This window comes from Phacochoerus africanus, chromosome 3, assembly GCF_016906955.1.
Source record: "Phacochoerus africanus isolate WHEZ1 chromosome 3, ROS_Pafr_v1, whole genome shotgun sequence".
NCBI classification, from domain to species: domain Eukaryota; kingdom Metazoa; phylum Chordata; class Mammalia; order Artiodactyla; family Suidae; genus Phacochoerus; species Phacochoerus africanus.
The window spans coordinates 38,720,907-38,748,778 of record NC_062546.1 but is presented as its reverse complement, the minus strand read 5'-3'; the positions used below and the strand labels follow the sequence as shown (position 1 = coordinate 38,748,778).

The 27,872-nt window shown below is 40.6% G+C and overlaps 1 protein-coding gene across 1 annotated transcript in view; it reads left to right on the top strand.

The window, feature by feature from the left end:
• The first annotated feature begins 532 nt into the window (after window positions 1-532).
• The window catches only part of LOC125122838 (ADP-ribose glycohydrolase MACROD2-like), a 105,438-nt gene continuing 78,098 nt past the window's right edge, over window positions 533-27,872 (top strand). Inside the window, exons 1-2 of the mRNA XM_047771653.1 lie at window positions 533-572; window positions 8,232-8,315. Coding sequence (XP_047627609.1) covers window positions 557-572; window positions 8,232-8,315 — 100 coding nt within the window. The 5' untranslated portion in view covers window positions 533-556. The remainder of the gene's footprint in view (window positions 573-8,231; window positions 8,316-27,872) is intronic.

The following is a 27,872-nucleotide window of genomic DNA, read 5'->3' as shown; positions in this document are numbered from 1 at the left end:
ATGGTGCAGCTGATGGGGGCACTCAAAGGTACATTGTTAAAGGTGTGGATTTGTGTGTATAGCAAAAGAGCACTTTTCTCTGGGCAGGGCAGGGATTGGTCATTGCGACAGCCTACAGCCAAACGTCTATGCCTTCGTTTCTCAGATACTCGAGGTTAGCATATACACCTTCAATGAATACAGAAAAATGTGGCATTTAAAATCTGTGACTTTTAATTTTTTAGGAACTGAAATGACCAAAGTAACCATATATAATATTTTATGTGTGAAATAAATTATTGCATATATAGTTTGTTATAAATATGTAATAAATTCTTAATGGAAACATAAACTTTAGGTGTTAAATTGTGTTCTAACATACACACTTTCTTCCTAATTTTGCATGATAACATTAGGTGATAGAAACTTGTGTTTCTGTTTTCTACTGAGATTTTCCTTTTCTTCAAATTTTTTTTATTAGTCAAATTCGAGATTTCTGGTGTTTCTGGTTTTCATATGAGCTTTTCTGTGTCTTATTTTTTTAATAGATGATAATAAAGAAGAAGAAGACATTGACATGAAAGAAGATTCAGGTATTAAATTTATGCTTTTATTCTTAGAGGATAAGCAAGGATCATTTTGTTGTTTACATACACCTCACATTTTTCAAAGAAAGACAAAATAAGGTAATATAATAGAAATGCACACTCAAGGTCATAAAATAAGGAGTAGTCATGCTAACTGAAAATGAACACAGTTACAGTATTTAATCATTAAACTTGACTTTGAGATTCCTGACAGCTAAGGTAAAAATGGACATAATGTCATAGTTAATAAAAATGTGTAACAAATCACCCCCAAAACTTGGTGGTTAAAACACCCACTTACACACTGAAATATTCTGTGGGTCAAGAATTCAGACTGAACACAGCAGGGCTGATTTGATAATACTGCTCCACAAAATCTGAGGCCTCTGCAGGAAGACTCGGCAGCTGGGGTTAGAATCATCTGAAGATTTGTTTACTCATATGTCTGGCTGGTGATTGACAGGGCCTTAGCTGGGGCAGTTTTCTGAAGCACCTGTCCATGGCCCCCTTCTGTGACCTGGACTTCCTCCTAGTGGCCAGGTTCCAAAGTAGTTCCTCCAGAGAGAGTGAGCCAGCTGGACTCCTACAGGTTTTAAGTGCATCCTCAGGAATCCCATAGACTTAACTTTCACCAAACTCTTTTCCTTGAAATGGTTATTCACAAACCCACCCAGGCTCAGAGGAGAAGAGAATAAACTTTACTGATGGGGAGCAGGGAGGTTCTGTACAGCATGTAGGGCCTGAAAAATGGCTGAGGCCATCTTTGGAAAATGCATTTTGTACCTATGATATATTGCTCTCATTATCAGAAAGTAAGATGCCCACCTACTCCTCAGGAAGGACCAGTGTTTGATGAGGGAAATCTAGTGGTTAAAAGCATTGGCTCTGGCTGAAGGTCAGTATGAGCTTGATAATGAATGCATGAATCAATAGGCCTGGATTCGATCCCAGCTCTTCCACTTATTGACCTTGGTTAGAGTTTTCTTTATAAGCCTCAGTTTACATTTTCAGGGGGCAATAACTCTTACCATACAGTTTTGTTTGGGGGACTAAATAAGATATCGCACCTGAAATGTTGCTTGGATCATAGTAAACACAGAGGATGGTCACCTTTTTTTACTCTATGTATCTCAAAGGTACTAGAAGGAATGGAGCTTAAGTCTATGGATTGAGAGCTCCATATTCCTCATTTTGACAACCACACTGCTCCAAACATGAAATGAGGCCAGTTTGAAAAACTGAAATAGATATCTTAGAGGTCCTCATGTTGTGTAACCCCTTATTCACCACCAGAACTCCCCCCAAATCACTGCTGACCTGGATCTAAACTGCTCCATGAACAGGGAGCCCTTTAAATTGTGAAGTAGATGGTTTGGGCAAGATTTCCTTGAGATCATCCTTTTCCTTGTGAAGTTAAATCTCTCTCCTTGGGAGTTCCCATTGTGGGTTAAGGATCCACTGATGTCTCTGTGAAAATGTGGGTTTGATCCCTGGCCTCACTCAGTGGGTTAAGAATCCAGCATTGCCACAAGCTGTGGTGTAGCCCAAACCTGCATCTCCTATTCTACTCCTAGCCTGAGAACTTCTATATGGTGCAGGGCTATAAAAAGAAAAAAAAAAAGAACCTCTCTCCCTTATCTGACCACTCCCTTGCATCGTCATGCAGCAATAACACCCATTCCTTTCCTCCATAACAGTTCACTGGAACACTGATTGTACATTCTCTCCACTCTTGCCCAGTCCAAGCCTGTCTGGTTTTGTTCCCAGGGGCTGTGGATTCAGAGGGCAAGCAAATCATTGGCAGGAAAGGTGGATGTGGAGGAGGGATGGCATAGCAGCTGTGGGTTCTCTCCCTGTACCCCCTCACCACCAACTGCTTTCTAAGGGAAGCGCCTGGGACTCTCAGCAGAGTGCTTTTCTCTGTTCATGAAAGAAAACTCAAAGTACCAAGGAGTTAATTTCTCTGGAGCAGTACTCAACCAATACTGGACAGGAGTTGGTTAATCAGCACCCCTGCAGGACACATCTGAGGCATCTTCTAGACCAGTGCTGCCCGGTTGAAATAATGGCAGCCTCGAATATGAGCCTGATGTGTAATTTCAGAGTTTCTAATAGCCATATTGGAAAAGGTAAAAAGAAACAAGTGAAATTAACTTTATAGTTCATATAATATCTCAAAGACATTATCATTTCAATGTAGAATTAATATAAAAATTATATTAGAAATTTTCCATTCTTTTTTTTTCCATATGAAGTTTTGGAAATTTGTGTCTATTTCACACTCACGTTTTAAGTCAGACTATTCACATTGCAAGTATCCTTGCACTCAAACTTTGTCTCTGAGTCTTCTGAGAAAATTCAACAGAAGACAAGGACTCTCCCAGCCTTTTTGTAAAACATAAAGCCCAAGGCAAAATTTCAATTAAAATATCAATCCCTATACCGGTAGGGTATTTTATTATTTAAAAGAACCATGTGTTGAAAAAATACTTTAAGTGATTCCCCGCCTTAGATTAAATTCCATGAATTTAATATGAATGCTTACAGTCTGTGTGCATCCTATTCATTTTAAGTATCCTTGAGATATCCTTCAGCCACGGGGAGCACTGCCCTTTCAGCCAGACAGTGTAAGGATCTTATCTTGCTAAGGATCATTTACCCAAAATGACATAAGTATACATTTCTAGGCAAAGGGAGTTGACTTCTTAATGAGAGGCACTGAGCGATTTCAAGGAAGTAGCTCTCAATGCTAAGGCAGAGCCCACAAGGTGGGAGTCAGCATTTGAGGTTTGGGAACCTTAATGGGATCATCATTTCTGATTTGAGTCCCACCAAGTGTCCTGGGGGTTTGGCCTCTAGCAGCTGGATCAGCTGTTCCTGTCATATACAATGGCCCAAGGATGCCAGGTCACTCAGGCAGAATGGGCTTGGGAAGCTGCTCTCTGTTTCCTAGTATCTGAGTGCTGAAAGCATGGGGGATTCTGTACAGTATAGGTCCATGGAGGGCCAGCTGGCCTTGCCAAATATTAGTGAACAGGCTGGCTTCTGTTCAGTCTCATGCTCCCGTATGCTGATCTCAGAAGAGTCTGATCTAGCCTCCTAAGACCATTAACCGCTAGATTTCCCTTTGCCCTGCATCACCTCTTCTTGTCATATGAGTAGAAATGCTGGAAGAATTTTTAAAAGTACAACTGACACTAGCGAAGGGCTGCTTGGCTGAATCAACCAACCAAAAAATTCTCATGAAATTAGGTGAATACTAACTTGAATACCAAAAACCAGTGAAGTGCTGGGGAACCTCTGGGTGGGGGGAACCCCAGTTTGAAGAGTTTGTAGATTGCCTTGGTATAATTACATGTATCATTGTTCAAGCTACCAAGCATGAGGTCAATGCATGGGGAAGTTGAGGAGAGATAGGTATAGTCAGCTATACCAGATTTTAATCGAGAACCTCTCTTGTGCCAGTCACTCAACATACCTGGCCTGGCTTTAGGTGGGCAACGACTCTAAGAGGCAGGGGCTATTACTGACCAAGGCTGAAGAGGGATTAGTCCCTTGCTTATATAGTGGAGACAGAATCCAAGTGTCTAGTTCTCACCCCCAAAGCTCATATTCTTAATTGTGGTGCTCCTGTCTCCAGCCCGATGGTATGGAGAGGCAGTTGGTGTCAGATAGAGTCATCCTAAGGAGAAGCTCTGCCCCCGTGGTAGAAACCAAGTGACTTAAATGCCCAGGATCCTTTTAAGTCCTATAATTATTTTCTTCAATCCTAGCATAGTAAATGTTTCCCCATGTTCTTCCACTTCCAAGACCATGCATTCTTGAAATGGACCCTAATCTGTGCCCCAGGGACAGAAAACCAGCCACCACCCATGGCATGTTAGCCACTTGAGAGCCAGCACACAGTGGAGTTCCTTGGGGGACAAAGCCATGCTCATGGCAAACCTCCAGTGTTCCATCTTCTGCCAGAAACAGAGACATCAGAGACACTATGAATCTATGTCAAGAGAAGCATGGGGTGCTTTTGAGGAATGTCCCATTAGCTGTGTCATAGACAAATGCTCATAATTATCATGTGTCCATGACCCTCCCCCTCCAGGAGTGCATCCCAGTTTCAGAAATGAAATACTAGTAGTTTTGGGGTACATGAATAGTTCAAAATGTGAACAAATAGATGCCATTTTATTTTATTTCTACAGATGCACCTGTGACATATGGAAGTTCCTGGGCTGGGGTCAGATCAGAGCTGCATCTGCCAGCCAACACTACAACCACAGCAACACCAGGTCTAAGTCTCATCTGGGAGCTATGCTGCACTTTGCAGCAACACCAGATCCTTAACCCACTGAGCGAGGCCAGGGATCAGACCCGCATCCTCATGAACATGATATTGGGTTCTTAACCCACTGAGCCACAACAGGAACTCCAGGTGTCTTTTTAAATCTCACCCTTTCCCCAAGAATTCCTATTTAGGTGGGAAATCAAGAATTAAGACTTGAATTAACTCTCAAGAGCTCACTTTCAAGGAAAGTTGGTTTGGAGCTGGACTCCCAGCCAGGGAGACTCTCTTCTTGCTTCCAGATGATGCCTTTCAGGGCCTGGAAGGGTTCACATCTTCTCCCAAAGATAATGCAAGTGTGACTCTGCTCATTTTATGAATCCCCTTGAGCCCAGCATCTCAGCGAGCTGTTCCAAGTATCTCATTTCTGCTTTCGCTGAACCCATTCTAAAGGGTCAACATCCATCTCACACCTAGTGACAGAAATTTGGGGGACTCGCTAATGTAGTTGTTGGCAACATTTTTCACCCTGATCTTGTTAATGACCTTGGATATGACTGACTTGCCACCACAGAAAACCTAACCTAGTGCCTAAAACCTTTTGCAGTCCATAATGCCACTATTTTTAATAGCACATCTATCAAATACACTTGTTTCATTCTGCTCTTTTTATAATAAATGGGAAAAGAAAAAATGAGTCGCTGTAATTCTGGAGTGTGGTTATAGAAATCCTGGCACAGGTAACAGCTGTTAAGAGAGTGAGACTTGGCACAAGCCTCATTATAGTTTGGCCTTAAAGAATAGCCTGAGTGAAGGGGATGTAAAACAGAATTTTAGATGAAATTCTAAAGGCTCCACTATACTTCAGTGACATAAGAGAAAGCAGGAAAGACAAATGCCCTTTTCTCATGGAACTTACATTCTCAGGGTAGGGGGAGGTCAAGGAGGGAAACATAAAGAAATAACAAAGGGGACAAGAGAATTTCAGATATATCAGGTGATGTGTTTGAGAGAGACTGTCCTTGCAAGGACCCTTCAGATAAAATAGGGAAGGCCTTTCTGGGGTGCTGAATTTGATCTGGGATTAAAAGATGGGAAGGAGGTACGCATATGGATATGTGTGTCAGGGAAAAGGAATAGTAGCAGGTGGAAAGGTCCTGAGGCAGGAGCCAGCCTAGAAACAATTGAAGAGAGCCAGTATATCGGAAGCCAAAGAGCAAGTGGAAGGAGATCCCCTTGTGGCTCATTGGTAGTGAACACGACTAGTATCTATGAAGATGTGGGTTCAATCCCAGGCCTTACTCAGTGGGTTAAGGATCCAGTGTTTCTGTGAGCTGTGGTGTATGTCACAGACAGGGCTTAGATCTGGTATTGCTATAGCTGTGGTGTAGGCTGGCAGCTGTAGCTCCTATTTGGCCCCTAGACTGGGAACCTCCATATGCTGCATGTGCGGCCCTAAAAAAACACCAAAAAAAAAAAAAGAAAGAAAAGAAAAAAGAAAAAAAAACTTATCAAAGAAAGAGCAAGTGGGAGCTGAGGCTAGTGTGGTAGGTGGAGCTCAGGTGATATGTTGTCCTAGGCCATAGAATTGGATTTGGATCTTAAGCTAAGAGCAGTTTTTAAATAGGACCCCACATGATCTGGCTTATGTTCAAAAGACAACTCTGGCTGCTACATGGAGGATAGATTGTAGGGAGGTTAGAAAGCTAGAAGTTAGAATTGAGAAGGTTGTCATAGTAATCCAGGTAAGAGATGCTGCTGGCTTGCACTAGGTTATGATTGCAAAGAATAAGCATGATAGATGAATATGGGATATATTTAATATAAGCTAATAGAACTTATTATCATAGAATTATTTTACTGGAAAAGTAATGAAAGAGAAATATTATTCCTGGGTTAATAAGTCCTACCATCCCCTGAGGTATGGAATACTATAGAGAGAATAGGTTTGCAGACATCAAGAGCATTGTTTTGGCTGTATTGTTGGAAATGCCTAATGGGATTATTTACATAAGTTTGAAATGTCTGATGGGAGCTGAGTAAAGGGGAACCACTAGGGCTTGGAGGAGTGGTATACAGTTAAATCCCAGGCTTAAAGGATTAGCAGTAGTAACAGGACCTAGGAGAATAGAGGGGCTGTGAGGAGAAAGCCAACCGATAGAAGCAGTGACTTGAGATGGAGGGAGACAATCAGCCCTTGAGAACTACTGGTAGCCTAGGAAATAAATGCCCTGGGCTCCCCATTGGCTGAATCTAATAGGAACCCAGAGAGAGAGGGTGGGTAGGGGTTCATTGGTACAGTCCATAGAGACCAGTCTCCCATAACATAGGGGGGATGGGGATGAAGAATGGAAAGTTCTGGAGGGGCAAGCAGAAGACATCCATCCAAAAGCAAGACAAGATGCCACATGGACAATTGAAGTCACAAGTGCTGAAAAGTAGAGAGACTAGAACTGGAGATATAAATCAATGCCGAACAAAGTATCTGATAGCCAAATGGGATGAATTCAGAGATAGTTTTCCTAAAACTGTCTTCAGAATTTGAATTATTAGCCTCCTTGGATAGACAGGAGTAGGGGGGAGCATTGATAAAAGTGGGAAGTTGGGATCATTATTTGGGGGCATATAGATGTTTAGAATCTGGATCACTGAAGAAATCTATTAAATGGGATCATTTCAAGCCTCACCCCCATTCTCCCGAAAAGAGATGACTTTGCAGGTGATCTAGCCCTAGTTTGAGGGCTAAGATGAAATTATACAATGACAATTGTCAATTAATCCATAAAGTTTTAAATCAAACTCTCCTAGAGAAAAAAAAATAATAATGATAATTTAGGAAGTTCCCATCATGGCTCAGCAGATTAGGGACCCAACATAGTCTCCATGAGGTTGCGGGTTCAATTCCTGGCCAGGCCTAGTGGGTTAAGGATCCAACATTGCTGCAAGCTGTGGTGTAGGTCACAGACATGGCTCAGATCCAGTGTTGCTGTGGCTGTGGCATAGCCCTCAGCTGTAGTTCTTATTTGACCCCTAGCCTAGGAACTTCCATATGCCATAGGCACAGCCATAAAAAGAAAAGAAGAAGAAGAATTATTTGGGATTGCTTGATGGAGAACTTTTTAAATTTTGAAAAAGCACTGAAGATTTCACATTTGTGTGACTCATTAATGCTGGCAACAACAACAAAATGTTTATGCTTAAGTTCTGAATGTGAGACTATGTTCATTGGAGAAGCATCGGTCCTTGCAAAAATTTATCTCAGCCATAATGACAGATGAAGCCACAGTTAAGCGTCACTGTATGTATTGGTCTACTGAGAAACCATCAGCATAATTTTGAACCCCTACTGTTAAATATTTAAATATGTTAAATCTTTGTACTTCCAGAGGGGTTAGAGCCAAAAGACCACTCTCCACCCCACAAGAAGAGCAAAGCAAAGAAGCCAGAAGGCTCCAAAGACTCTAGTGAGGGTAAGTCCAGTTCCTACTTTCTTTAGAAAGTGGCTGTGAAAAGAACTTCTGTTTAATTTTTAAAGTATGTTTATGCTCTCATGTTCAGATATTTCTCAGGGTTCAAGCATCACCTGGCACTGCTTTATTCTTTCTTAAAATGTTTACTCTCTTCTGAATGTGAGAATGAAATATCAGATCCAGGTTTAGTTTGTTAAGGTAAAAACCAAATGTAAAAAAATCATTTTCTGAGTGTGATGTATTTTCCATTCCTGCAAATGAAAAGTTGAAGCTGCAGGTAGTGCTTACCAAGCTGGGTGCCCTGAAATCGCATAGTGAAAGTCCAGCTCTATATGTGATGTGTTGCCTGATAGCTGTTGTTTCATTGGGATCATTTGTTCTTCTCATTGAACACATTCTGAGTCCAGAATTGAACCTCAGGAATGGGTTCCCTTTTTCAGAAGCCAGTGTATCTTTGCATTGATGCATTGAGTGAGCATGCCCAACTGGGCTCAGTTTTATGGAGAAATGACATGTTCCTCTCTGACTTACAATACTAGTACACCTGCAAGATAAGCAGATTTTTCATTCGAAATGGTATTTTTAGGTATTTTGAAAAGTGAGCCTCTAACTTAAGAGCATGTTCTAATATTGGAACATCTGTATACCTTCTACTGTCTTGCTCGGAGCCCCGCATCATCTGCTACAGGATGGAGAGTACAGTGCTGCTGAAGGTGTCAGCTTGGGTCTTTGGGAAAGAAGATGATAAGATGAATTAGAATCGTAGGACATTATTTGGTGAAACCTGTGAAGGATGAAGGTAGGGAGCAGTAGGAGGTGAAGGAATGAAGGGAGGGAGGCAGAGGATCTGGGATGAGTCTCAATCTGCTGTGCAGTCTGAAAGAGTTTGGGGAGGCCCAGAGCAAGGACTGGACATTATAAGACTTGTGCTTTGGGTGCTATGGCTGAGCTTCAGGATCCCCTTCCCCTGCTGGCTCGCTGGTTCCGAGCAGCTTGGGGAGAAAGTGGCATAACAGAATACTGCCACAAGTCCCCAAAGTGTGGCTACTGGATGCTGTCAACCAACCCGAGTCCCAACACAGGGTTCTCTCTCAAAACAGCTCTTGAGCAGCTCCCCTCCATATCTACATGGCATCTGTGTTTCAGGTTCTACATGGTAAGTCTTGACACTGTCTTTGCCCTTGCCTGGGTTCAGAATCAGTTGAGAAGGCAAAACTGTAAGGAAATTGAAATCTAAAACATTAGCTTCATTGCTCATGAGGCTGGACCAGAGCATCTGGTTCTGCTGCCCCCAGTTGAGCTCCCTAATGCTGTGTTTCCTTACTAGCCAATACTACTGTCCTTGGTACCCTCAGCTGCCTGGGCAGAGGCGGCCCTGGAGATCTTATGTTATTGTGTGGGGAAGGATAAACCAGGACATGTCATCGCTAGGCAGGTGGACCTGAGAGAGACTCAGCATGGGGCTGTTTCTTTTCCCAGGCTCGCCATAGATGAGGGGATGTGGAGACAGGCATGGCAGTAAATGTCCTCTGCCCTCTGGGTGAAGAGCAAAGAAGGAACATTTCCAACTAACAGTGAATAATAGAAATATATTATGTGTTTGGAGTTCCTGCTGTGGCTCAGTGGGGTAAGAACCTGACATATTGTCCATAAGGAGGCGAATTCAATCCCTGGCCTCGCTCAGTGGGTTAAGTATCTGGTGTTGCCACAAGCTTCAGTGTAGGTCACAGATGCATCTCGGATCTGGTGTTGCTGTGGCTGTGGCATAGGCCTGCAGCTACAGCTCCTCTGATTGGACCTCTAGCCCAGCAACTTCCATATGCCACAGGTGTGGCTATAAAAAGAAAAAAGAAAGAAACAATATGTGTGAAGTGCCTGGCACAGGTCAGCTATTTTAAGTACTATCACAGAACGATGACAGAGTGCCCGTTGTTCTAATTCATTGAAATGTGCTTGAATGTTCAGAGTCATTCAAAGAAGAACACTCAGAACTGTGGAGAAGGCCAGCAACTCTGCCTGGCCCAGGGTGGTAAGCTTTGTTAGTATCTGATAGGGACAGTAGCCAGGGTTCCATTTCCTACTAGAATTAGGTCATTTCCTGGACAATCTCTTAAAACCATGATTGAGAAATGGATTAGGGGCAAAACAACAATTGCCTTTTCCCTGGATAAGCTCCACCTCACTGAGGTGTTCCCATCACGTGCATGACCCACGTAAAAGGCTGTTTTCCAGAGCCTGAGTCTGCTGCCATTTCCAAGTATCGCCTGGAGAAGAGAGTTATTTGATCATAAATTGCAGCAGTTCCATCACCTTAAGGAACAAAGGAATTCTTTCGAGTTTTTCCTTCAAAAGTGTGAAAACTTCTTTTCTTCTTCGATAATTTCCTTTGTTTAGGAACATCATTGCATAATCCTAATATGACTAAATAGTATGGCTTCACCTCACCCAAATATGTCATCTCAGAGTCTGCTCTGAGTCACAAAAACACCATTACTGGGCTTGTTACCAGGGGCATTTGGTCTATGGCATTATGGTGACATGGGAATGTTAGTCACTCTACAGAAACATGGGAATCGTGCATTTGTTTCTAAGATGCCTTCAAAGATTTTTTTTTTTAAGTGAAAATTGCTGGGATAGGAGTGAAAAAGGAGTAGAATCTGGCATGCCAGTGATAGATGGTTCCATGATGGGATACTCAATACTTACCAGTATTTCTCTTTTGACAAAATAAACTAGCTTCTGAATTCAGGTGTTATGTTGTTGCATACTTCTCACTTCCTCTCATAATCCAAAGAGTCCCAAACAGTCTTTCCTGCTGGATATGCAAACGGACTAGTGTCCCACTGGGTAGAAGGGGTATGTGGGTTGTGACCCTTTTCTGCAGTCTTCTCACTTTAGAGTTATCAATCCTTTGCCAACCAGGCCATCTCTCTAATATATTTTTGCTAGTGAGAGAAGCTTCTGGTATTTTTATTTAGAGAACACTCTGCTTAATTCCCCATCACTTGACCTCATCTAATTTCTCTCCTACCTTTGGGTTCCCTGCCCTGCTTCCAACCCTTATAGGTACAACTGATGACTCAGTTCACCCTATAATATACATTTTCAGGATCATGGAGGGTGGAGTTGAAACACAAATTCATGTGGATTTTCCAACTTATATAACCATAACAGCTGCATTTTGATCTAGAAGAATGTTGAGAGCATATGGTCAAATTTTCTCATTCTGCAAAAATGTTTTTAAAATAAACTGCAAGAGGTTCTTTAACTTGCCCAAGTCCATGCAGTTTGTTAATGTCAGAATCTCTTCTTTTTTTCTGGAAACAACACAGTTTCTCTAATCTTTTCCCCCTTCTCTCTTCTGAAAATTAAAACTAGTTTTGTAGACAGAGGAAATGTTTCCATCGTTACAGTTTTGACTGAAAGCATTATTATGTTAGTAAATATTTAAGTAAAGTACTGAACATAAGATTTAAAAGATCAAAGAAAGTCAAAGCTGTAAGGATGGAAACATTTCCTCCATCAATGGGTGGAATGAATTGGGAATTTGGGGTTAATAGATGCAAACTGTAGCCTTTGGAGTGGGTGGGCAATGAGATCCTGCTGTATAGCACTGGGAACTATGTCTAATCACTTATGATGGAGCATGATAATGTGAGAAAAAAGAATGTGTACATGTATGAGTAACTGGGTCACCTTGCTGTATAGTAGAAAATTGAAAGAACACTGTAAACCAGCGATAATGGAAAACATAAAAATTATTATAAATGAAAAAGAGAAATTTCTAAAATGATTTATCTGCAGATTTGGGGATATAGAGTTTTTAAATTTTTATTAAAGTTGATTTACAATGTTGTATTAGTTTCAGGTGCATAGCAAAGTGAATCAGTTATATATATGCATATATCCATTCTTTTTTCCTGTATAGGTTATTAAAGAGTGTTGAGTAGATTTCCCTGTGCTGTACAGTAGGTCCTTGTTAATTATCTATTTTATATACAGGAGTGTGTATATGTAAATCCCAATTTATCCCTCCCCCACCTGCAGGTTCCCCTATGGTAACCGTAAGTTTGATTTTGAAGTCCGTGAGTTTGTTTCTGTTTTATAAATAAGTTCTTTTGTATTATTTTTATTAGATTTCTCTTATAAGTTCTATCATATGTTATTTGTCTTTCTCTTTCTGAGTTCACTTAGTATGATAATCTCTAGGTCCATCTGAGTTGCTGCAAATGGCATTATTTCATTCTTTGTTGGCTGAGTAATATTCCATTGTGTTTAGAGGTTTATATTCATTATTTTGATTGAAATTCCATGCACTAAGTATGCTTTGATTTGACCCACTGCAATGCAGCGCCAATAATAAAATGATAAGCAATTTCAGACCACTAATTGTTTGTCTGGCATCTGATACAAATGGCAATGCAATCCATAAACTAGCAAATCATAGGCATAATTGTCTGAAAAAAAAGCTTAGTTAATAACCATGCCAACAATCCCAACTCCCAATAGTTTAGACCAGTTTTATTTCTTATAAAATATTTAATTGAAAGAATATCATGACAAAAACTTAGCACATTTAATAAAACATGATTTTCCCAAACTCTTGCCTCTGTCCTTCACAGGTAGATCCTCTTAAAGTTGCATTAGTGAAAGTCTTTCAGACTTTGAAAAGATGTGAGTTTGCTTCTTTTAGAAAGGCAGTTTTGCTGCATAAATATTCAAGGTTGATGATCATTTTCTCTCAACATTTTAAAGATACTTTCCCACAGTCCTGTCAATTCTGTGGTTGTTACATAATCTCTCAGCCTAATTTGTGTATCTTTTTAGGTTATCTGGGTTTTCTTTCTGCTGTCTTAATGTGTTCTTTGTCTTTACTGTCCCTCAGTTTCACTGTGATGTCGCTCCGTATGGGTTTCTCTTTCCCCTTCTTGGGATCTGCTGTGCTTCTTAGATATGCAAGTGGGCATCTCTCATTAGTTCTGAAAAATGTTTGCCTATTACCTTATCAAATGTTAGTTTTCTGCTACCTTCTAGGCTTTCTCTCTCTGTCCTCATGACTCTAAGCCTACACAGCTTCCCCCCCCCCGCCCCGTGGTACCGTCTCACTTTGATGCTTTCTTGTTATTTTTTTTTCCAAACTTGTCATTCAATTTGCTAATTTCTGTGCAACTTTATTTAATCTGATGTTTAACTCTTTACTGAGATTCTCACTTCAGTTTTCCTTTTTTTAAGATTTTTTTGGTTCTTTTTCAAATACCCCTGGTCATTCTTTAAATAACCCATAAAATACCTTTTTAAAATAATTCATATCTAAAATTTAAATATCTCCACTCTGTATGTCAAATTCTGAAGTTTATTTTTTCTGCAGACTAATGTTTGTGGTTATTTCCTTGTATATTTTGTCTTTTTTATTGTCGTATTTGTTGGATTTTCATTTGTGGGAATTTTTTGAAGTTGGATTAAAAGCTCATTTATATTTTGTTTTCTGAAATACTTGGAGATACTGTCAATTCAGGAATATCATAAAGTTTTATTTTTAGTTTTGTTTGCTGTTTGTCCTTAAGCCCATGTTGGTGCCTGTATAAAATCAGGAAAGACCTTTTTTTTTTTTTTTTCTCTGACCAATGAATGCTAAAACTTAGTCGGGCAAATTTCTCACTATTTTTAGAACCAAAGCATTGCCCCTCTCACTCAAACCCAAGTTATCGCGAGAATTTCTCCATAATTATTCTTGTATCTGTATCACCAACATCACCTGGGAACTTGTTAGACCTACAAATTCTAGGCCAGCCCTACTGAATCAGAAACTCTGAGGTAGGACCCAGTAATCTGTGTTTTTAAAAGCCTTCTTAGCATTTGGACATATGCTCAAGTCTGAGAAACTCTCTTCTAGGGTCTGGACCATCTGAGATTGGCACATGCCTATAAAGCAAACAATAGTTTCAGTGCTTGCTTACAATTTTGATTCCTTGTCATCCATCATTGTTGGCTTCTTAGACATTCATTATAAAAGCACTAGCTCAGCCATGTATTCAAGAATCAGATGGATAAGCAGGATGATAAATAGATTAGATGATGATGGTAATGGATGGATAGATAAATATAAAGATAGGAAGAATACATAAATGGTAGATAATATTACCCATAAAATATGTATATATGATATGTATATACATATTTATGTATGTGTGTACATAAATATCCTACATATATAATATGTAATTTGGACAGATATATATCAGAGTGACCTCAAAAATTACCTTAGAGGAGTGGAGACGGCACAGGCAGAGTAGACTTTGGAGAGTTTAATATTCAACTTTCTAAATTTATGTGTAATTGAAATATATATATGCAAGAATTATTTATATAAATGAAAACATTTTCATTTAAAAAAATGAAAGAATCTTTATGCTTCTAAAATTCAGAGCAAGTTGAGAACAATAATTTTCTCCATACATTCATCTCCAAAGCCTTCAGTGGTTTGGGATAATGAATGCTATTTTTCCATCATATTTTTACAGCAAACACTAGCACTTTGACTCTTGCTGTACAATTTCCTCTACATAGAATATTCAACAAGCCTACACGTGATGTTCATTCTTCAGGCAACTAAGCCCTTGTCCTGCTAAATCAAGCAGCCCTATACTGTGCTTTAAAATATTAATGATCTATTTTGTCAGATGAAATTATATGTGGAAACATTTTGGAAACTAGAAAGCACTATACAAGTTTGAAGGATCTAATGTTGCTATTAGAAGTATTATTATTGTTTTTAACTGAAATACATTTTTTCTGAATAAATGAACCATTGCTGGAATATACTTTGTATGTCCTGAGATGCAGAATTTTCTCTCTGCCCAATTATTTTCTCTGCATATTAAAGTATCATGTAACATGCTGTTTTGTGAGTGGCTGGACAGAAGGGACCTTCAGTCTTTCAGGATGCCATGCAGCAGTTCATGCATTATATTCATAAGCATGATATTTAATTTTTTTGACAAGTGCACTGAAGGGTAAAATCAGGCCGTCATAATTTTGACTTTGCCATCACTCAGATAAGCTTGGTGATTGACCAGCTTTCAAAAAAAAAAAAAAGAAAAGAAAAGAAAAGGAAAAAAAAATCAAGAATGAGGAAAAGCAGATTTCTCATGAGGAAAAGCTGTTTATCCTCTAGACCTTAAAATACCAAGAACTGAAGCAAAATGTACATTTCCATGGTGAAAATCAGAATCCAAGAAAAGCCTGTGTCGCCATCTTGCTTTAATTATGCTCTTAACGTTCTGCTTGGTTCAGGGCCCCTCTGAGCAATCCCACTGCCAGAAATTAGTGCAAGGACCCAAGAGTCTATTTCATTTTCAATCAGACTCCACATTTACCCATTAAACAGAGCTATGGTTATAATTACGGAGTCCTGTTTCACAGTCAACTTTAGGATTTTGAATGGGGCTTAGGGAATGTATTGAGGTATTTCTTACCGTGAGAAAGGCATAACCTACCTGCACAGAAACTATAGGTCCTGTGTGACCCAAACTGACCCTGTTTGTGCCTGTTGTCCTTAGTACATTATCAGCTTCCTACTTGGGCAGTTTTGTTAACCTAAAAGTCACCTTCCTCATATTAAATGGAAGGAGAAAACCCACCTTGTGGGTTTGTGGCACTGTGTGGGAAGATTTAAACAAGATGATTCAAACAAGATTGGCTGTTAGTTCAGACCTGCCACTGAGACATTCTCTGTCTAGCCCCCATGGTCACCTGAAGTTTGGTGACTGCTTTTTCTGTAAGATGCTGGGAATGAGGATCTCTCTTTTGAGTCTGGGTATTGTTCCCACTGCCTGTGGTCTTAATCTCCTAGATGAGTGCTTCTCAAACTGTGGCCAGTGGAACCCCATGGTGCTTCCCAGTGACCATTCAGGGGATCCACAAAGTCAAAATGAATTTCACATAGAGCTGTATTCTCTGAAGACTCCCTTCACATGAAATACAGTGTGAATGGTGTCTCCCAGAGTTCTGCAAAGTCGTGGTACCACAGAGATGTCCCATAGCATCTTTCCTCCAACCACATCCACAGAGCTCTCACCACCCTGATACAGATTTCCTAAGCATTCTTCCCATATACTTTGTTAAACACCTACTATTTGACAATATAGGTACTGTTCTAGGTACTGAAGACACACACATATACAACCTTCTTTCTTAGGACTTATATTCTAGAGGAAGGAGGGGTGTGTGGCAATTGATAGATTTTTTAAAAAAAACATCACAAATGGTGTTATGTACATTTGTCTATTTTTTTTTACAAATACTGTAGTCCCAAAGCGATATAGATGATATACATAACAAATGATAGCACTGCTCTACTGTGTTAATGCATTCAATAATATTCCATAAAGAAATTTAACCATTTTCTCTAGTGCCTACAGAGTAATGACCAATATTACCAATTATTGAAATATCCTTTGGACTGTTGTTTGTAGATCACCGGCATCAGAACCACGTGGGATATTTAGTAAAAACACACATTTCCAGCTTCCATTAGAGACATACTAAATCAGTATCTATAAGATTAGAACTCTGGAAAGTTCAAGAAGAACCCAGATGGCAATTGATAGATTTTTAACACATTAACTGGAATATATAGCAAGTCATTGGTAGCACAGGAAATATTATTTATCTATTGCTGCCTGCAATTTTATTCCCAAAACATAGCAACTTAAAACCACAATAGCATTTAGTATCTCAGACTTGCTACAGTTTAGGAATTTGAGAGTCGCTTACCTTGATGGTCCTGGGTCCAAATATTCCCATGGTTGTGTATGACAATCTAGATCATAAAGTCTAGGTCATAAGAGAGTGTGGCTTCTGCTTGACTGTTTTGTGGATCATGTGCCTCTGGGATAGGGCAGGGACCATGTCCTGGGGATGCCCCAGCAGCATTGTGGAGGGATCTACGTGGCAAGGAACTGAGGCTTTCTGCCAACAGCAAGCATCCATCTACATGTTATGGGAGAAGGCCTCCTGGATGGAATCAGCTCCTCCAGCCCCAGGCAAGCCTTCAGATGATTGCAGATCTGGCTGATATCTTAATAACAACTTCATGGGAGACCCCAAGCCATGTGCCATGCAGAAAAACCCAGAAGGAAAGAGGAAATAGGGGACTCCAGGTATGTATAAATTGGTAGTAGTAGGGAGACTTGGGAGAAAGATGGGTTAAGGTTTCAAATATGGTGGATATCACCGATTATTAAGTTGATATTTGAGAAGAAACCTGAAGAACCTAAAAGAGTGAGCTTAGCAGATATCTGGGGAAAGAGTGCTCCAGCAGAGGAAATGTGGGGGGAGGGGGTGGGAGGGCTGGCCCAGAGAGGAGTGGCTCTCACACTTGAGTGTGCATCAGAGTTACCTCAGGACATGTTAAAAACCCAATCTCTGATTCAGGGCATCTGGGGTGCCCAAGAATTTGCATTTCTAGTAATTTCCCAGGTGATGCTGGTGCCCTAGGCCAGGACTCCACTTTGATAATCACTGCCTGAGGCACTGTGGGTCATTGTAAGGATGTTGGCTTTTCCTCTGAGTGAAGTGAGAATAGATTTTTTTAATTTTTCTTTTTAGGGCCATACCTGTGGCATATGGAAGTTCCCAGGCTAGGGGTTGAATTGGAGCTGCAGCTGCCAGCCTATACCACAGCCATAACAATACGAGATTTGAGCTGCATCTGCAACCTACGCCACAGCTCATGACATCGCCAGATTCTTGACCCACTAGCGAGGCCAAGGATTGAACCTGCATCCTCATGGATGCTAGTCGGGTTCATAACCTGCTGAGCGACAATGGCAACTCCTATTTGATTTGATTTACAGTGTTGCAGTGAGTGTAGTTGATTTACAGTGTTATGTCAATTTCTGCTGTATAGCATTGAGACCCAGTCACATACTCATACTTTTACTCATACTGTCTTCCATCATGTTCTATCCCAAGAGACTGGATGTAGTTCCCTGTGCCGTACAGTAAGACCTCATTGTTTATCCACTATAAATTGTTTGCATCTACTAACCCCAAGCTCCCCATCCATCCCACTCCTTCCCCCTCCCCTTGGCAGTCCTAAGTCTGTTCTCTATGTCTGTGAATCTGTCTCTGTTTCATAGATAGATTCATCTGTGCCATAGTTTAGATTCCACATATAAGTGATAGCATATTTACTCAGCGAAGGGATATGATATTACCTTTTTAAAGTAATTATCTGATTGTCTTGTTGATAATGGACGGTAGGGGATGAAGGGCAGAAACAGGGAAAATTGACTGGAGTGAGAGTTACTGGTGGCTTGTTCCAAGTAGCAGGGAAGGGCTGGAGAGAGACTTGCTCTGATTCTAGACATATTTGAAAGGTAAAAGCAACAGAATTCACTGACTTTGATGTGGGATCTGAGAGAAAGAGGGAAGTTGCGGATATGTCTTCTTATTTTATCTACAACTACTGAATCTAGAACAGAAGTCACAACATGCTTTATACTTAATTCATACTTTCCAGGAAAAGGAAATCTTCCCATCCCTGACCTCTGTCATGTCTGTCCAGGTAGTTCTTGTTCACCCCACCCTAGGAAAGCCTCGTCAGCCCATCCTGAAGCTAAATATCCAATTAAGCAAAAGCCAAATACTCAGGCCTGAAGAACATTCTTGTAAATAACAACAAAAAGAGAAAACACAAGCATTAGTGAAGAAGAAAACTCACAGAAGATTATGTTAGATGATTTAGATACCATGGCTTCCGGTATGTTCTCTTCCCAGGAGGTGCTTATTTATTAATTTATTTTATTATTATTTTTTTTAGGGCCACACCTGTAGCATATGGAAGTTCTCAGGCTAGGGGTCAAATTGGAGCTGGAGCTACTGGCCTACACCACAGCAACTTGGGATCTAAGCTGCGTCTGTGACCTATGCTACAGCTTGCAGCAACCCAGATCCTTAATCTATCAAGCAAGTGATTGAACCTGTATCCTCATGTAATTATTTTGTATATTTTCAATCAACTCTTTCCCAGGTAAATGGATTATCATGAAATTGCTGTCATTTATTATTGCCAAACCCAGGAGGGAAGAATGGAAGTCAGGAAGGAAGGGAAAAAGGAAAGAAAGAAGAAAAGGAAAGTAGGGAGGGAGGGAAACATAAAAATGGAAAATACAGTTGCCAGCTGGTGGAAGAAGCCTTAACTGGGAGTCAGTACACCTGAATTCCATTTTCATCTCTTAGGCACATGATCAAATCCTTCACCTAGTATCAGGCCCCATCTAGATATCAAATTCTATTATTCTCCATAAGCATCAAATTCATGAAAATTGATACTTTGTGAGCTCTTTCCTTCTTAGCCAGTAAATATTTCCATCCTTAGATGGAAATATCAGAATCGTGGCTTGTAATAGCCAAATGGGTCTCTGAGAAAAGCTAAGGCAACCCTTTCATTTCACAGATGAGGAAATTTTCTTTTCAGTGTCCTCTGAAATTGTCTAGAGTACTCATATGAAAGGTAATCCTAAGTTAGCTATGAAAAAAAAAAAAAAAGAAAAGAGCAGTTTATCAGGGCATATTCAGTGAGCCTTTTAATAATACTTTAAATGTATCTCTAAGTCTTACAGGTGACTATAATTCAGACCAAATGTGTTTAACTATTTGTCTGTTTTGATTTCCAAAACTGTGGATAAAGAATGCATCATTTGGGTGCATTGATCTTCCTTTTGTTAAATGCTCAGTCCCTGGGTTTATAGAGTTATAACATTAGAGGGATTTTCAGTTCTGGTACCACACCAATAGGATATTGACAGTTTATAATATTAGATACCAATTTTTCAGCAGAGAAAGGTTTGGTTTGGTTTTGCCTTTAAGGAGAAGTATTGCTCTTTGAACAGTACCGGATTTTCATATTGGGATTTTGCCATTATATTTCAAAATTTCAGTTTTCTGGTGTACCTAAGTTGTGCTTTCCTACTATACCAGAGAGAGCCTTAAAACAGTCCACCTACACTAGAATCACCTGGACATATGCCGTGCTCCCCTACTGCCTTGCTTGAGCTTGCCTATTCTTTCCTAACCCCTGTCATTCTGGAGCCAACAGAGATAGTCTTAGGAAATGATGTCACCTCCAGGGATCACCCTGCTTGAGGAATGATACACAGAAAACCGGGGTACTCTATCCTCCATAGATAAAAATGCTACAGATCCCTCAAATCATTTCTGTTCTGTAGGCTGAGAATTCACCCCTGGTGTCTGACAATCTTTGCTGCTGGCAGAAAGAAAGTAGATACAGGGTTTGGGAGGAAAGGGGCATAGAGATGGGGAGGCTGGTTCTAGAAACCAGGGTGGAGAAGGGATGAGAGGGGTGATTTTGCTGGGTGCTTGGTGAATAGTTACAGTACACTCTCAAGGGAACTGCTTATTCCCTCATTCTAAAGCTGCCACTTATGGTGAATGCTAAAAATGTGGATTTTTGCTCCATTCCCAGCCCGCCACCAAATCAGAACGCTGCACTTCACCCTGAAGTAATGCCTCTTTGGAGCACTATTTTCTTAGGTACTTGGTTTTTATTTTGAAAAATCTCATACTTAAAGCAGGTTTGCAAGTATAGTAAAAAGAACCATTTCTTTCCTGAAACACTTGAAAGTTGCAGATCTGGTGCAATCCCCTCCCGCAATTTCACCGTGTATTTGCTACAGACGTGCTGGTCATCCTATATGAGCCCAATAAAAAGACTAAAATCAGAAAATGAATATTGACACATTACTACCTTTCATTTTCAGACCCCATTTCAGTGTTACCTATTTCCTCAATAATGTCCTTTATGTTTCATTCTGTTTTCATGTCCCAACTTGCCTGGTTTGGAAGAACTCCACAGCCTTCCTGCATCTTCTCGAACCTTGATGTTTTTGGTGTTTGCAGACCAGTTATGTTGTAGAATATTTCTAATTTGGGTTTGACGATTTTTTTTTTCATGATCATATATAGTTTATGCATCTTTGCAGAGCTGTCACAGAGGCAGTATTGTGTTCTCATGGTATGATTTAGTAACAGGCATCCATGATGTCCATTTGGCCCATTTCCAGTAACATTCACGTTATTTGATGAAAGTGGTGTCTCTAGGTGTCTCTAGTGATGCCTCAACTGTACAGCTACCCTTTTCTCCCTTTGTAATTAATGCCTATATTGTGTGGGGAGTCAGGGATAGGTTGAAACTATGTAAATATCCCATTGTTCATCAGTCTTGCTAAGTATTCATTTCTTTATTTGTATCATTATGGACTCATGGTTTTCTCTTCTATTCAATGGGTTATGATCAATTACTATCAAAGACCCCTTAAGGGTAGCTTCAGTGTCCTTTTGCCATGTTCCCATCATCTTTGAGCTCTTCCTTGCTTTCTGGCTTAACCAGATGCTTTATAGTTCCCCTGCCTCAACCCTGGCAGCAACCACTTTTTCACAGAGCTTATCACTCCGTTAAGTGGGAAATAGCTTTGAGAAAAAAAAAAAACAGAGCTGGGTGGTAGACATGTGGACCACTTCTTGAGAAACATAATCTAAAATGGAGTGAGCAGGTGATCTTGATGGTTACATGTGAGATTACTAGCTGGCAGGATACAGCTGAAACTTCCTCAGCAACTTCCTCCAATTACCAGAAGGGTCTTCCCGTAGACCTTCTGTTAAAACTCTGGCCAAGAGAAGAAATTGCCTGACTTTGGTTAAACAGTCCAGAGTATAAATCAGCATGGATAGACTATTGGCTAATTAGCTAGTAGCTAGTATTTTTAAAAAGCCGGAGGCGATGGCTGACCACGATACTACAAAAGACAACTGTTTCAAGCTAATTATTGATCAACTACCTGAACACCTCTGGTTATACATCACAATCATCTGGGGCTATTTTTTTTTTAAATGCCTATTCCGGTGTCCCACCCCCAGACCAGTTAAGTACAAATTCTGGGGGTAGAACCTAGGCAACAATGCTTAAGCACCTTGGGTGAACCCACTGGGCAGTCAAGGTTGAGAATCACATCTTGTTTTCTGAGAATTTGGCTCAGTACCACTAATTCCTTCAACCCCATTTCACCTGTATTGAATTGGCACTAGAGGCAGCAACCTGAACACTTCCAGGTACTCAGGGGCCAATTAGCTAACACTTATTGCTCCCTTATTCTGTGCCAGACATTGTTATAAGCACTTAACATTGATTAACTCATTTAATATTCATCCTATTGAGCATGTGCCATAATATCCCCATTTTACAGGAGAGGAAACTGAGGCATAGAGAAGTAAAAACTTTGCAGAATGTCTCATGGCTAGGAATTCTGTAAAGTCAGGTCTAGAAATAAGACAATTTGATGCCAGACCCTAGGTTAGTGCTTTAGGTTTTAGAACCTGAAGCACTTTGGATTCTCAAACTTTGGGGTTTTTGGTCTCAGAATCACTTGGGGAGTATAGAAAGAACACTGAGGCCCAGGCTTATTGAAGCAGGATAGGGACTGGGCCATTAGATTTTTACCAAAGTCTCAAGTGGTTCTCCACAGAACAAGGAATCTGCAAAAGAGGGGAAAGGAATGAGACTGAGGAGTTTGGCAGATAGGAAAGAAGCAAAGGCCCAAGTTGCAGGGTAGCTGAAGTTAAGGGCGGATATGGATTGGGGGCTCTATGAGGAAGGACTTTGAAAACAGGCAGCAGAGTTTGAACACTTGATTTACTGAATGCCATGCAGGTTTTTTTTTTTTTTTCACCAACACAGTGACACAGTGCTCCTTGTATGACCTTAGTATAAAACAAAAAGTGATGCTCTCTGTATTAAAGCTACCTCCCAAAACATAGACATGATGGAATGTTTTACCACAACATTTTTTAAATTTAACAAGTTACAGTGGAGTTCCCTTCATGGCTCAGAAGTTAACAAACCTGACTAGGATCCAAGAGGTTGTGGGTTCAATCCCTGGCCTCGCTTAGAGGGTTAAGGATCCAGCATTGCCATGAGCTGTACAGTAGGTCGCAGACACAGCTTGGATCTGGCATTGTTGTGGCTGTGGTGTAGGCCGGCGGCTACAGCTCTGATTGGACCCTAGCCTGGGACCCTCTGTATACCATGGATATGGCCCTAAAAAGACAAAAAAAGAAAAAAGATGCATGCATCCCCATATTCATTGTAGCACTACTTAAAATAGCCATGACATTGAAACAAACTAAATGTCCATCGACAGAGGTATAAAGGAGATATGGTACATATTGATAATGGAATATTAGCCATAAAAAAGAATGAAGTAATGTCATTTGCAGCAACATGAATGGACCTAGTGATTATCATACTAAGTGAAGTCAGACAGTGAAAGACAAATATATGATACCACTTTTAAGTGGAATCTAAAAAAAAAGGATACACACGAAACTATCTGCAAAATAGAAACAGACTCATAGACTTTGAAAACAAACTTATGGTTACCAAAGCAGAAAGGTTGGAGGGAGGGAGGGACAAGGGGGTTGGGACTGGCATGAGCACACCAAAGTGTACGGAATAATTGGCCAATGGGCACTGCTATATAGCACAGAGTACTCTACCCAGTATTCTGTGATAATCTATATGCAGAAGGGATCTGGAAGAATGGATGTGTGTACATATATAACTGAACCATTTTGCTATACAGCAGAAATTATCACAAGATTGTAAATCACCCATACTTTAATAAAACTTTAAAAGTGGGAGGGGAGCACATGTAGGTGTTAAGGATCCAGCATTTTCACTGCTGTGGCACAGATTCAGTCCCTGGCCCTGGAACTACTGTATGCCACAGGTACAGACAAAAAAAGAAAAAAAAATGTGGAATGAGAGATGTATCATTGCAGCCACTCTGTGAAGACACAATGTTTCAATTATACATACTTGCATGTGTAACTTAACGCTTAAGACCTTGTTGATTGAGATTCTGAAGAAAATACTGGTGACTGCTAGTGGAAAACAAGCAGAGATAGGATAAGATATTTTTTTGTCTTTTTAGGGCCATACCTTCGCCATACAGAGGTTCCCATGCTAGGGGTGGAATTGGAGCTGTAGTTGCTGGCCTACACAACAACCACAGCAATTCAGGATCTGAGCCTCCTTGTCTTCAACCTACACCACAGCTCATGGCAACACTGGATCCTTAACCCACTGAACAAGGCCGGGGATTGAACCTACATCCTCATGGTTACTAGTCAGATTCGTTTCCACTGAGCCATGACAGGAACTCCAAGCATATGCAAGTCTTAATGTCTATTTTATGTAATCATGGGACTTAGGATTCAAGACTGGGGAGGTGAAGGGAGTTCCTGTCATGGCTCAGTGGTAACGAACCCTCAGTGTCCATGAGGATGCATGTTTGATCCCTGGCCTTACTCAGTGGGTTAAGGATCCAGGGTTGCCGTGAGCTGTGGTGTAGGTCGCAGACACAATTTGGATCTGGTATTGCTGTGGCTGTGGCATAGGCCTTCAGCTATAGCTCCGATTTGACCCCTAGCCTGGTAACCTCCATATGTTGCAGGTGCAGCCCTAAAAATGGACAAAAGACAAAAAAAAAAAAAAGAGTGGGGAGATCAAGAGTGGGGGCCATTGGGGTAAAAATCCTGGATTCTTGTCCATGATAATTGACCTTAGCCAGTTTCTGACCTCTGTCAAGTTAAGGGTTTAATCTATATAATCTTGATGGTCTCTGCCTAAGTTCCTGGTTCTATGAAAGATTCAAGTTCAGTGACACCATCATCTACTCACCATTTCTGTTTCTGGTTTAAAAATGACTCTCCTACAAAATTTGCTGACTCTAAATTCTCTTGCTTTTGCTGAGCAGACAGCCACACTCCACTGTCTGTGCAGCTCTCCTAAATCAAGTGTAAGCTTCACGTCTTCAATGGCACCAAGTGTTATTTCAAGAGTTATTCTTCCTTTGTGCTTGAAAATTTGCATTTTGAATGTGTGCCATCAAAGGAGTAAGAGGAAACTGGGGATTGTACTGCAGCCAAGTCACGGGAAGTATATATACATATAGAAAATTAGCCTTGTTCTTCTCCTCTAAGAGACAGTTTTGATGTTAGGTGAGGGCATAAGAGCACCAAATCCAAAGAGTGGGGACATAAAAGAAATGGGAAATTGACTAAAAAACTATCACAGAACTGTCTTTAGGGAAAGTATCTTCGCTTGCAATGAAACACTCAGTAGGCACTTTCTGATGATGATCACAGCAGAGCCCAGCACGACCCAGACCCTGAAATGGTGAGTGCTGTGTATATTATGAGGTTGCACAAATCAGCCCTTGGATTCTTTTTTCTTTTTTTCTTTTTCCTTTTTTTTTTTTTGGGTGCAGAAGTTCCCGGACCAGGGATCAAACCTGCACCATAGCAGCGACCCAAGCCACTACAGTGACAGTGACAGATCCTTAACCCATTGTATCACGAGGGAACTCCCGTTGGTGTTTCTTAAGTCAGTGATTTTTAAGACTCCCAGTGTTGCTTTATGTGAACCACAAGCAACTCACCACATAGTTTGCCCAGACCAAGACTTTCAGATGGAGGGACAGAAAGTCAAATCAAACCCATTTAAGCAAACCTGTATCTAAAAAGCCCAGGCAACACTGGATCAGAGAATTAGTTGTATTTAGAACTGGGTCCCTTTCCTTATCTCTGTGCTCTGCCTCCCTCTGTGTTGCCACCAACTAGCCTCTTGTCAACAACCCCAGAGGGGGTAAAAATGTGCTTCCTTCTCAACCACACCAACAAAGATCTGGAACCGAGCTTCACTGCCTCTGATTGGCTGGCCTTGGGTCCATCGCTATGTCCAGGGACAAACAAAGCTCTAAGCCTAGGTCACATGACGACTCTAGGACCAGAGGGGCTAGGGAGGGAAGCAGTCAGTTATGCTTAAAACTCATGGGCCTGGAGCAGGAGCAGGGAGGTTTCCCAGAAGAAAACTGGGAGGCACCAATGGGAAGAAAGAATGGTGATCATTCTGCCATAGTCCAATGTTGGGAAATGCTAATGATTGAGAAATGGTTGGGTCTTTGTTTTCTAAGATAGGCAGTGACAGCTAAGGGGGTATAATGTCATGACTAATGATATACTTTGTTATCGATTCCCTTCTTTCCACTCTTGCTTCATTATGAAAGATAAAGTGAATTTTCAGGGAAGTATTGTGGTTGCTGAAAGTCCCACCTGGAACCCTGGAGGTGAGGAAAGAAGCTGTAGCGAAGGTATACCCAACCAGAGACACACACCAAGAGTGAGAAAGAATTGTGGGGTGTGAACGTAAATGGAGCAAAGATACAGAAAATGAACATCAGTGCAGAGGGGGACGGGATAAACATCAGAAGGAGAAATAAAGGAAAAAAAGGACAGACATGTGGTGCTTGGCTCTGTGGCTGGGATGTGTCTGAGGGAAACTTGGGGAAAGAGATGCTGTGACTGCCAAGAATAGGACTAGGAGAAAGTAAACAATGAGAGTGACTTGTAAGGCAGTGTGGAATCAGACTTTTAAAATTTGTATGTTCACTGTTCAAATGTCATTCTACATTTCCAAGTTGTTTGACAGTGGGTCAAAGGAATGCCAGAAGTAATGTTTATGAGGGGCTTTATTTTAAATGGCAGCTGCAGGCAGAGGCAAAATTTGAGCTTCTGTTTACACCCAGAAATTCCTTGGCTGGTCTGTTAACCTTGCCTTTAGAAGCCTGATGTTTATGTGTCAGCAACCACAGGGAATTGCTTCCCTCTTGCTGCTGGACTGCTGTGGATTTCCTTATCTACCACCCATTCAAATAAGGAAAGTTGGTTCTCATCGTCTGCTTAGCTTTCTAATCGCTTTTCCAGCTCCGTGTTTTAATAGTGAGTGTCCTTCAGTATTGTTTCTGCAACTCACGGTTTCCACTTACATGTGGAATCTAAAACATGGCACAAATGTACCAACCTACAAAGCAGAAACAGACTCACAGACATAGAAAACAGACTTGTCATTGCCAGGACAGAGGTGGGAGGGAGTGGGATGGACTGGAAGTTTGGAATTAGTAGATGCAAACCATTACATTGAGAATGGATAAGGAATGAGTTCCTACTCTATAGCACAGGGAACTATAGCATCATGTCTCGACCTAGACATGATGGAAAATAATGCAAGAAAGGTAATATGTATATATTATGCACACACACACACGCACAAATAACTGGGTCACTTTGCTGTGCAGCAAAATTGGCACAACATTGTAAACCAACTATGCTTTAATAAACATTTTTTAAAAAGAGTAAGTCTAAAATCTGACGTGTAACTACATATGCAGTAGGCACTCAAACATGATAACTGGTATCACTATTATTATTATTAATTCTTTAGGTGATAGATACCCATTTTTTTCTCTCCATGGGAAGAAATCCAGAAAACAAAAATACTTTATTAAGTACCTTGAATGTAGAATTGAAAATTGGCTCAGTCCAGTAAGATCATATCCAGGGCAGGGAGGAAGTCTTGCTAGCTTCCTAGAAAAAAAAAGTACAAATTATTTTTTTTTCCTGCCATGTGTATTCTTT